The sequence below is a fragment of the Mobula hypostoma genome, chromosome 27, assembly GCF_963921235.1.
Source record: "Mobula hypostoma chromosome 27, sMobHyp1.1, whole genome shotgun sequence".
Taxonomy (NCBI): Eukaryota; Metazoa; Chordata; class Chondrichthyes; order Myliobatiformes; family Myliobatidae; genus Mobula; species Mobula hypostoma.
The window spans coordinates 1578429-1589835 of record NC_086123.1 but is presented as its reverse complement, the minus strand read 5'-3'; the positions used below and the strand labels follow the sequence as shown (position 1 = coordinate 1589835).

Sequence of the window (11407 nt, the reverse complement as noted above, 5' to 3'; positions counted from 1 at the left end):
AGATGCTGCCTGGCCTGCTGAGTTCACCAGCAACTTTGATGTGTGTTGCTCCAATGTTCTCTGCCTGTTTTAACTCTACCCAAACTGATTCTGCTAATGATTTTTTGAGCCCAATCATTACTCTCAACTGTTTTTATCTCATTGTTTAGCAATCCAGTGCTCTTTTTGCAATTTGCTGATCTTCGTTAAAAGTTAATAACTCCTTTATAATATGAGGATTACTGGACCAAATACAGTTAGCTGACTGCAGGCTTGAAATAAATTGTAGGGCTAGAATTTGCCTTTGTTCCTCTTGACAAATCAGGTACCACATACTATGTGTGTAGCTGAACTCTCAACTACACAACTTGGCCATTGATCCTTTCAAAATCAATCTTCACTGAATCATTGATTAAATTATGTTGGATGTAGAACATGCTCAAAGGCAACTGTATCATTTATTTGTGTCTTCTCTGTGTGTTTACATACCAACTGGAAATCAGGAAATCATAGCAAAAGAACATTGATTTTTGCAAGAGAATTATTTAAACCAAAAATAATAATTCCATAACAATGTGGTATGAATAAAATAGTTAGATAATGGGTATGACATAGAGTTGATAGCCTTCCTCTATGTTTGTGGTGACATATTTTACATTTGGGAGTAGTTGAAAGATTTTGATATGAACATTGTTCTGAAGTATCCCAAGCTTTGCTGTAGGTAAGTATGTTCATTTCTCCAGGTTACCAAAGACATGAAAATTATTTGCTCTTTCTGCGCACATTAGGGGTTATTTCTGGATGATTTAGACAATTCTATCATTACATATTGGCCGATATTATTGAAAATGATAAGCAGAGTTTGATCAAATACTTTTCAGGATAGGAACATTATTATCAGGAGATATTGTAGGCCGATGATTGGTGAAATGCAACAAGTGAATAAAGCGTTGTTTCTGTTTTGCCCTTTAGGACCACTAAGGAATTTACATTTTTTCCTCTTTGAAAAAGTGTTTAAGATTGTTTAAGTACATCTTGTTTTTTGAGTGCAGGTGATCATACATGATGTGAGTCAGAGGTGACTTCTTGAAATAATAGAGTTGATGAGGCACGCATTTTTGTAAATATTCCTTTGAGTAAAATACAACAACTGGGTCGTGGTTGCATTCCCTTTCTCGGGAAAAGCATTGAAGATATAATTTCTCAATTAAGTTTTTTTTTGGATCTCTACAGACATTCTATGCAGCCTGCATATATAAAAATATACCAGTGAATGAGAAATAAGAGGTAAAAGCTGTTACATTATTGTTAATCTATTAGGATAATCTATTTATCCACAGAATCACATTTCACCAACACTGGGAGCTTCCTCGTTTACAATGTTAAAAGGGAAGAATGCTTGGCAGAACCTCCCCACATCGAGCACTGATTTTCAGGGTGGCCAGTTTATCCGCTCTGGTCTCCCCAATATTTAGTATTGCAACTGGCAACTTCTTCTCATAGGCTGCAATGATGAATCTATATCCTGAGTACACCTAGTAATGGAAAACATAAATAGTTAAATACTTTAATTGATAAACTGCCCAGGCAGGTGTAATCCATCATGTATCTGAACCCAACACTAAGACAGCAGCTTAATGCCTTTCACCCCCCCCCCCCCCGACTGAGAAAAGCCTGCATTGTCCTTCCAGAGGATTCATGTACATTTTGCCAGGCCATTCATGGGCACAAAATTCTTGGTATAGTAGGAGCATCTACAAAGTTGCCTGAAGTGTTTCCAATAGTCTCCTAGTCAGCTGATGTGTTGAGAATCCTCTTCTCTAAGACTGGTGTTAGTGACAATGGGCCACAGTTCGTATGGGAATAATTTCAGTCATTCCTGAAAATGAATGGAATAAGGCATATTAGATCTGCACTATACCACCCAGCTACGAATGGCTTGGCTGAAAGGTTCGTCCAGAGTGTGAAAAACACATTGCAAACAATGTCAGCAGAGCACACCAGTTTCCTCCATGCATAACGCAATGCAGCATACTGCACAACCAACAATTCACCAGTTACGCTGTTCCTGGTTTGTCCTTTACACTCGCCCTTCGAACTGCGCAAACCCAATCTCGGAAGGAGTGTGCAGGACAAACAACTGAAACAAATTGAGGGCTCTTCAAACAAGGAGGTTTGATGTTTCACCCCTGGACAAGGGACTACTTGGCAAAATTAAGGACCAGACTGGACCACTCTCCTACACAGCAGAGATTGTGTCTGATGTCACCCAGAGACAACACCTCGATCAGCTGAGGAGAGCAGTGTCAATTGTTAGGTGTCCAGAGCTGCCAGACCACTCCCTGCACTTGGAGTCAACTCTACAAGCACTCGAATTTGTTTCGCAGCCGCAAGTCTAACCTGCCGAGCAGAGTGACCTCGCTGGTCAGGAAAGCCTTTATCTCACTAGATTAATAAATTCTTCACAGTGATTAAATTCTTACGCCTGAACGGGACAATTTAAAATCCTCTGTGCTGTGGATGTGTATATAGTAGTTGAGCTGGAGATTGTAGCTATACAGGGAGGAGTGTTGTGTATTTAATATTTCAGTAATATTTGACCAGGTACTTTATCAGACCCCACAGCTTCACATTGATTGACCCGGGCTAGGGTCTTCCTCACATCTGCTGCAGCCAAACAGAGTGCCTGCTCCTCAGGAAAAGAGGCGTCCTTCCTAATTTCCTCAAATGTAAAAGGCACTATGTCCACTCTGTTTTTAAGCATTACCTCAGAGACTGAGTCTGAAACATGTATAAAAAAAAATGGCATGTTGATCCAAATTACTAGGAAGAGGAAATACCATTGTGAGGACTAACATATCCTCTAGACACATTATTATAAACATAATGCAGCACATAAGGACATCACTTGACCTTTTTGAGCTAACCAATTAGCTCCACTCTGCATAACTTTAAACCCTTAAAAATATCTTGCTATAGTTTTGAAAGTTTTCAAGAATAGTTGGCTACTGTCTCCTTTTTAGGCCGTGCCTTACAAATCACAATTCAGCATTCAAAATAAAATCACCTATTTTCTTCACAGCTCTATAAAAATTCCTTCATGTTGGACACCTCTAATAAAGCTCTTCGTAGCCTTTGCAGCTCTAAGGAAAGCAATAGCAGGTTTTCTTATTCTTCCAGGTAACTATTTTCTCTTATCCCTGATATAATTCTAGAAGATAATCTTCCACATGTGATCCAAGTTTTGAACATGCTTCCTAAAATGTGGTGTCCATAATCTGACTTAATATTCCAACCTAGTTAGAATATGAAGTTTCAGTGGCAATCCTACAAGCCTTTTATAAGAATTGTTTGATGGGAAATGTGAACAAGGAATACTGCCTGATAACTGCAGAGCAGTATTCTGGATGTGTAGTTGTTCTGTCATTACGGAATGTGGTGTATGACAACACAAAATTGGTGCAGTTTAGTATTTTCTGCTTGTATCTTTTGGTGCAGGGTGAATGCTCCCTGAAAGTATACTCCTTTCTAGCCCTTTTCCCTCCCCCTCCACTTTACTCTGCCTTTAGCCTCCTTTCCAGTCCCGATGAAGGGTCCAGGCCTGAAATATCGCTTCTTTATTCCTCTCCATAGACAATGCTTGACCAACTGAGTTCCTCCAGCATTATGTGTGAGTTACTTCAGATTTCCAGCATCTGCAGAATCTCATGTTTCAGAAAGTACGCAGTGGCTTTTATCAAATTCAGAACTGAGTAAATTGAGAATATAAATGTAGGATTTGGGAAAGTCTTAAGGACAGAAATATAAAGATATCAATCACACAGTTAGATTTTACATGGTTTGGTCTCCAATAAATTACAGTCACAGAACAACATTTCAGTTGAAGTAAACAGTTGAGAATGACATGAACAGATACACCTATTCTTGGAGACTTAATATTTTGTCTGGTCACCTCCCATTCCCTACCCTCTTTTTTTCAAGCAGAGGGCATTGAGAGAAGATGTGATAAACGTGTTTAAAATGAGGAGTCCATTAACCAGGTAGAGAGAAACTGAGTCAAGAGCTAAAGAACAGAGATTTGAAGTGTTTGGCAAAAGAAACAATATCTATATGCAGAAAAGCTTCCTTTTATAGAGTGGCCGGTCCACTCCTAGAATGCATTACCTGCTGTGGTCACAGCAACAGATTCAAATGTGATTTTCAGAAAGAGGAATGGATTAAAAAAGGAATCAGAGTTCCAGAGAATAGGCAGTGGAATGGGACAAGCTATGTTGTCCTTACAGGCAGTTTGAACTGAATTTAATTCATGCTATGATTGAATGCTCTTCTACCACCTTTTTAGACACTGAATTTCAGATTCCAGTAACTGAAGTGTATCCAAAACGCTGTTACTATTCTCTTTAAAATGTCAGTAACAGGAAAAGAGCAAACCATAAAGTATGGAGAATTATGGTAGTGAGAATTTCAAAGATTCACGAAAGCCCCCATTTTGAAGATCCTACGAATGGTTGCTCAATGCAAAGTAGAGTTTTGTTCTTCTCATAATGATATTTATCTTAAGTGAAAGCTTTTCACAGATCTCTGTAAATTCTCAGCTGGGTTTCCTTCCACTGTCCTGCAATTTAAATTGCGATGACTACATTAATGTAAACAATAGTTACTTGGATAGTTAGCAGCTAACCACACCTGATGTCCGCAGGGTGAGAAGATGTCAAAAAAGTGAAAAATCAGACAATTCGATCTGCCACTTTTAATCCTGATCGAGTGACAACCTCTTTGATAATCTCAGCCCCTCACCTGTAGTGAAGAGCCAGCGACTAGAACCGCATCAGACTCCGCCACACGTTCATAGACAAAATTCACTTTCTCTTTGCTCACTGTGTCTCCAAAAAAGGTGACATCAGGTTTCAGGACTCCACCACAATTCTTGCATGGGGGAACGCTGAAGTGTTTGACTTGCTCATCGGCAAACAAAACATTTCCATCTGGAGCTATTTGATGTGCTTCTTCAATCCAAGCTGGATTCAGAGCTGTAAATTCTTCTTGAAGGCGACTCCTAGCGGTTATCTCCCCACAGCCAAGACAAATCACTCTGTGCGAACAGCCATGAAGTTCAGTCAGGTTCCGGCTTCCTGCCTTCGTATGCAATGAATCCACATTCTGGGTCACCAGCCAATGCAGTTTTCCCATTGTCTCCCATTTACTTAGAGCTTTGTGTGCTTCATTTACCTGGCGAGAGCTAAATTGTGGCCAGCCAACGTAAGTTTGTGCCCAGTATCTCTGCCTGCCCTCGGCACTGCGGACAAATTCAGAGTGTTGAATGGGGCGTTTTGCCGTCCGAGCATAAAGTCCCACATTTTCAGAGCGATAATCGGGAATACCTGACTCCGTTGACACTCCTGCTCCAGTTAGCACAAACAGTTTCTTGGACCGCAAGAGAAATTCCTGGAGATCCTCAAACTCAATGGTGTCCAAAGGAAGGCAAGAAGGAACAAATGAAAAGTTAGAGGCATTGGCTGAACAGTAGCTCTTGCGGATTTGCTTCAAGAAGAGGCATTTCTCTGCAGTGGCCAGAAACTGCATCTAGAAATAAACACATGCAGAATCACTATTTTTTTTCTAAATGGTTTCTAAAAACAAAAGAGTAAAGAATATCTAAGTATTTAGGATAAAGAATCAAAGTTAAGGCCTCAAAAACCAGGAGAAATTTATATAAAGGGATGTGTCAGTGCAAAGGAAGAATTTGATTGATTAGTAGCTGGCATCTTTTTTTGTTGTCTGAACCAGGATAAGTCTCGGCCTGATACATTGACTGTACTCATTTCCATAGACGCTGCCTGGCCTGCACAGTTTGTCCAGCATTTTGTGTGTGCTGCTCAGGGTAAGTCCTACTTATTTCAACCGCATGTTATTTTTGATCTGATAAGATTCTCCTGATCACTGTGGCCTTAATTCTAATGGCTCTTTTAAAGGTTTTGTATTTAATTAACTTAGTTTATAGTTTTGGGGTTTAATTTAAATAATTTATTGCTTGGTTTACATTAAAGCTTGAAAACATTTACATATAATGCAAGCCCTCTGGAACATACAAGGTCACTTTGCACCAGTTATTATCTCTATTGCCCTTTTAAGCATTTTCATCCTGAATTCTGATAGCTGTATCAGCTGAATTGAATTGTACATCAGCTTTAAATGAAGACCGTAATCAGAGAGCCACAATGGCTTCAGGAGAGATACATTAAGAAAGATCCTCATGATCACAATGGAAAGGAAGGAATGGTGATTTTGTATTTTCCTTGTCATTCAGATCAAAGAAAAACCTTATTTATTTTAGCTACTGTTATTTTGGAAAATTGGACGAAAGCGATTCTCCTAAAATGCAGTTGTTTTATTTTTGTTCTTTAATTTTACTCATATTGACACGGGAGGGCACTCCACCTTGTCCAATGCACTTCCTGTGACATATAACAACACAAGATGTTTCTACTATTGAAAAACCACAATGTCGTCAGCTGGAAGAGATCAGACTCTGGTTTCACGGCTTGAGCAGGAATTGGCATCCCTGAAGTGCACACACGAGGCTGAGAGTCTGCAGCCTGAAGGACAACTGCTGAGTGATAAGGAGATCTAAGCTGCTGGTGTGAAACCCTTCCAGTGCAACTTGCTCATGCACACTGACGTGGGTGGTGATGATCCTTCAAACATAGAAAAGGGACAGATATGGGTATGTGCAGGCAGAAGAGATTATTCAGTGAAGTGTTTAAATACCAGTTGAATCAGTTTCTCAACATCATGGTTGAAGGGCCTGTTCCTGTGGTTGGTGATTTGTAGTTGAGTTTATGGAAGGTATAGACCGGAAGCAAGGGTGTGCCCGAAATGGAGGCCATCAATATTTACAGCACTAGATGGTGTGCAAGTCAGTTGGGCTTTATCCCTGATAATGTTAAGCAGCTTCATGTTCACTAGTATAGTGGAGAATATTCTGACATCCCTGATATGCCTGAAAGGTCCTGGGAGGCAGGAGTTAAATCACTTTCCAGTACATAACTTGATAACTTGCTCCCACAGACACACTGTTTATAAGTTAAGTTAAAGTCTGTCCCGAGCCTTATAGGCTCATCAGGCCAGTGTTTATGCCGATTTCCGTGGTGTGAAGCCACCGAGAGTACGAGAATCCCCCCCCCCCGATAGGATGGCAGTCTATCGCGAGGGTAATCCCCAGCATTTGCCGATACTCATTCTCAGCCGGGTGGACTGGAGCAGTGTGTGGTTAAGTGCCTTGCTCAAGGACACAACACACCTCCTCGGCTGGGACTCGAACTCACGACCTTCAGATCTCTAGTCCAACACCTTAACCACTTGGCCATGCCCCAACACTATTTATAGGACACACACAAAATGCTGGAGGAATTCAGCAGGCCAGTCAGCTTCTATAGAAAAGAGTCAACAGTTGATGTTTTGGGCCGAGATCCTTCATCAGGACTGGAAAACACTATTTGTACAGCCAGTCTCTGGTGACCAGAACAATCTCCTTGGCTATTCAAGGCGGAGTGATTCGGTGGTGATAATGCTATTCAATGGGAGTGATGACTAATAGAGTGGCCATTGCCTGTCTCTTTGGGATTAGGATAGCTTGCTTGCTTGTAAATTTTGCAGGTTCTACCGTGGCTGGTGAACTCTTCCACAGAAGGTAGCTGGCTAGTTTGTGAGGCATTGTGTTCCTCTCTGAGACCTATTTGCAGGGGTGCAGTGATGCCGGAGCTCACCGGAGCACTGCTCCGGCAACTCTGTAAAAAAAACGTTAAAATAAACAAGCGGGGAATTTAACAGCAGCCGCATATTAAATAGAGGGGATTTTACGGAAGTGGGGGTTGGGGAGAGGGGGTGGTGGCTGGTGGGGAAAATATCACTAATAACATTGGGATATTTGATCGTTTTTGGTGAAATCCTGGAGCTGTGACTGTTTTCGACCCATTGTCCCAGCATACCCTGCTGTAGCCTCCCGCCATTTCACAGATCCTCAGTATCTCTCCAGCACTCGTTGTTTGAGTATTGTTCGCCGAGAAAATTAAAATCTTAGATCTTTTGAAAAGTGGCATGTTGCTTGCCAAAGTGGGCCGTAAGGTCGGTAAGAACGAATCAAGCATTCACACAATAAAGCAGAAAGAAGCTGAAATTCCTGGAAGTGTTAGTGTTACCCCTACAACGGCAAAACTGGTCTCTCTGGTTCATGATAAAGTGCCTGCAAAGACTGAGAAAGCGTTAAGTGTATGGCTGGAGGACATGTCACAGAAGCATATCCCTGTTGATGGCAAAATTATGCATGAAAAAGCACTGAGCCTCTATGAGCACTACTGTGAGGGGGTTGAGGAGAGCAAGAGGAAGGAGTTTAAGGCTAGTAAGGGATGGCTGGCTAGCTATGTAAAGTGCTACAGCCCCAAGAACTTAAAGACCACGGGAGAATTGGCAGGGCAGATGTACCAAGTATCCAATTATGGAGCTGATCGAAGTACACGCTTGAAGTCTCTTGGAAAATAAATTGTTGATCACAAACTATCAAAAGCTCACACTGCTGCTCTAAGTGTTGAAAATATAGCTAGTTAAGATGCTCTTGGAAAATTATGTGACACTATGAATGCTTCACTTCTAAAGGTAACTTGTTCAATTTTTCGTTCTGCATATTATTTAGCTCAGAGTGACAGACCATACTCTGATCACTATGGCTTATTGGAACTTCAAAAAAAAGGTACTGACATTGGAATTGGACTGCATTCCCACACTAGTGCTACAGAGATAATTAATCACATAGCCATTAATATGAAAAAGAAAATTTGCCAGCATATCAAGCAGATAAATAGCAAACTTTCTGTTCTCATTGATGAGTCAATAAGCCTGAGTATTAAGAGTTTATTTGAAATGTGAAAGTAATAAGGAAGGAGATCCCCATTTTAGGTTTTTAGATCTAATTGAACTGCCTGATCAGAAAGCTGCAACTATTGCTAGCATCAATTGAACTGTCTCAATAACCATGGGTTTGATGACTCTTACTTGAAACAGAACCTTGTAGCATTTGCTAGTGATGGAGTGAGCATAGTGCTTGGTGTCAAATCTGGTGTTGCTACAATTCTCAAGGAACATTACCCTGATGTGATAATTTGGCACTGATTTAATCACAGATTACAACTTGCAGTAGGTGATTTGGTGACAGAAGTTCATGGAATAAATCATTTTCAATCATTTATGGACAAATTGTACTCTGTTTACAGTAGATCAAAAGGAACCGTCTGAATGTGCCTCTCAGCTAGAACAACAAATTTGCAAAACAAGCACCAGGTGGGTGGGTAGCTAGCTTGTTTCGAACAGTTGCAGCAGTGTGCAAAATTATGAAGCACTGTGTTTTCATTTTGAAAAAGCAATGAAGGATGAAACAAGATCTGGGAGTGACAGAAAAACCTGTGAAGGTCTGTTGAAAAGACTCTTCAGAACAGTTTCTATTGGACTCTAATGTATGTCACGTTGCATGAACTTGGTTTACTGTCAGAATGTTACAGAAACGCACTACTACGATTGTTTATGCTGACAAATTGATCCAACGGAGCATAAGATCACTGCACGGACTGAAAGAGCAACCTGGTACAAGAACTCTAGAAGCTCAAGAGGTAATTGAAAAGGGGAAGTTTGGAGAAATTACCTTAACAAGCAACAACAAAATTGTCTCCATTAATTATCTACAGTTTCTTACTAGTCTTATAAACAATTTTCAGCACTGAACGTTCACGGCAACATCCTTGAAAGGTTCTCAAACTTCTAAACCTCAAAGTATGTATAAATCCCTGCTAAATGAAATGTGTGTCCTTGATAAAGATAACTGGCCTGGAGAAACACTGCCTAATTATGGAGAAGCTGCAATATCATCTCTCTGTAAGAGGTTTAAGCTTTCTTCTTCCTCTGTAATACATGCCTTCAGAGATTATGTGGAGGAGCGTGGACGCCGCATCCCCCAAGATTTATGCCCATTACTGAGCTGTTCACAAGTTATTCCTATTAGTACTGCTGAGTGAGCGAGGATTCAGTCACATGAACTTGATAATAACAACAACACATTCAAGAATTCTCATAAATTATGTATCATCACTTATGTTTGTTAAACTACATGGACCTCCTTTAGTTCAGTGGAATCCTGAGCTGTATGTCACATCATGGCTGCAGTACCACAGATCAGCAGATGACACCAGGACAAGAGTTTCTTCAGACCCCCCAACACATATTACACCCGACCCTTTGTGGAAATTATTGTGAAACTTCTCATTGGTGGCATTTGGTAAGTAGGTAATTACTTTTAAATTGGTAAAATACATGATTACCATTTTTTTCTTTACTTGCTTGATAATTATATTTTATGATAATTAGTGAGTGCAACTGTGCAATACTTTGTCATGTTATAAATTAATATGTTTTATTGTACCAGTTATACACTGAAATGTTGTGACAGGCTATAATCTTGTTAATGTCTTAACTGTCACTATATTTCTGTGGAGCTTTGGAATTCATATATTTCTTTCATCCTTTAGTGCTTGACATTATAAGAAGCTATTTAAATATCTATCTATCTATTTATTTATTTAGTCACACCCAATACCCAATTTGTGTACCTGCTCATTACATGAATGGGGCAAGGAAGTTGCCTAGTACATGAAATGAGCAGGTACACAAATCGGGTGTGACATAAATATAGAGAGAGGATATAGGAAATGGCAAGCATTTTGTCAGCTCCGGCACCTAAAAAATTAGCACTGCACCCCTGCCTATTTGCCCTCCAATGCATGCCTTCAAATTCTCATTGCCATCCCAAATTATTGCTAACAGCCCCTTCCCCTAAACTCACCCACCGTATTATGACCAAGCCTTGTCGGTTCTGATTACATAACCAAAATATATTCTCTCTGATCGCAGTAATAGCACCTTTTAAAGTCAGATTAAGTGAGATGCTCTCTCCGGAGACGTCAGATTAAGTGACATGCTCTGTCCGGAGACCGACCCTTCTTCACACAACTGTCAGAAACTGACCTTCGCCAGCAGCAACCTCCGACCAGCTGCGAACCGAAGCTGAAATAACAAAAACACTACAACTTCCAGCACCCACCGCGACGGCTCGGCCGCTGCCATTGGCCGAGCGGTTTGAATCACGTGACGTCCTGCCAGCCAGTGGAAAGTCACCCTCGGGAGGGGCCGCTGGGAAATCTGAGGAATGGTGCCCGTGGGTGCCGGTCGCCAGTGAGGCCGGCAGATTGTTAAAAGCGCTTCGGAAGAATCGAGGGAATCTTACGACGCGGGCCTGGGTGAGTAAGTAAGGGTCACAAACAAGAGAAAATCTGCTGATCTGGAAATCCGAGCAGCACACACAAAATGCTGGAGGAACTCAGCAGGC

General features: G+C 40.9%; 2 protein-coding genes across 3 annotated transcripts in view; one reads left to right on the top strand and one right to left on the bottom strand.

The window, feature by feature from the left end:
- Positions 1 to 17: 17 nt before the first annotated feature.
- Positions 18 to 11145, bottom strand: sirt4 (sirtuin 4). Its single transcript, XM_063034145.1, has 3 exons — positions 11047 to 11145; positions 4777 to 5562; positions 18 to 1514 (listed from the first exon to the last, which is right to left on the bottom strand). The coding sequence occupies exons 1-3, from the start codon at positions 11143 to 11145 to the stop codon at positions 1362 to 1364; spliced, it is 1038 nt and encodes a 345-aa protein (XP_062890215.1). The 3' UTR covers positions 18 to 1361.
- Positions 11146 to 11219: 74 nt separating this feature from the next.
- The window catches only part of ctu1 (cytosolic thiouridylase subunit 1 homolog (S. pombe)), a 29328-nt gene continuing 29140 nt past the window's right edge, over positions 11220 to 11407 (top strand). The window contains exon 1 of one of the 2 annotated variants that reach the window (XM_063034319.1): positions 11220 to 11318. The gene's annotated coding sequence lies outside the window, so the exon portion shown is untranslated. The remainder of the gene's footprint in view (positions 11319 to 11407) is intronic. The other variant, XM_063034320.1, reaches the window with a different exon arrangement.

Bases quoted from the DNA above. Each gene is read 5' to 3' on its own strand.
- sirt4 (XM_063034145.1), bottom strand. From the start codon at position 11,145: ATGGCAGCGGCCGAGCCGTCGCGGTGGGTGCTGGAAGTTGTAGTGTTT. The intron at 5,563-11,046 runs GTCAGTTTCTGA...GTTTATTTCTAG, and splicing joins GGAGGTTGCTGCTGGCGAAG to ATGCAGTTTCTGGCCACTGC. The intron at 1,515-4,776 runs GTGAGGGGCTGA...TTCCATTACTAG, and splicing joins TCGCTGGCTCTTCACTACAG to GTGTACTCAGGATATAGATT.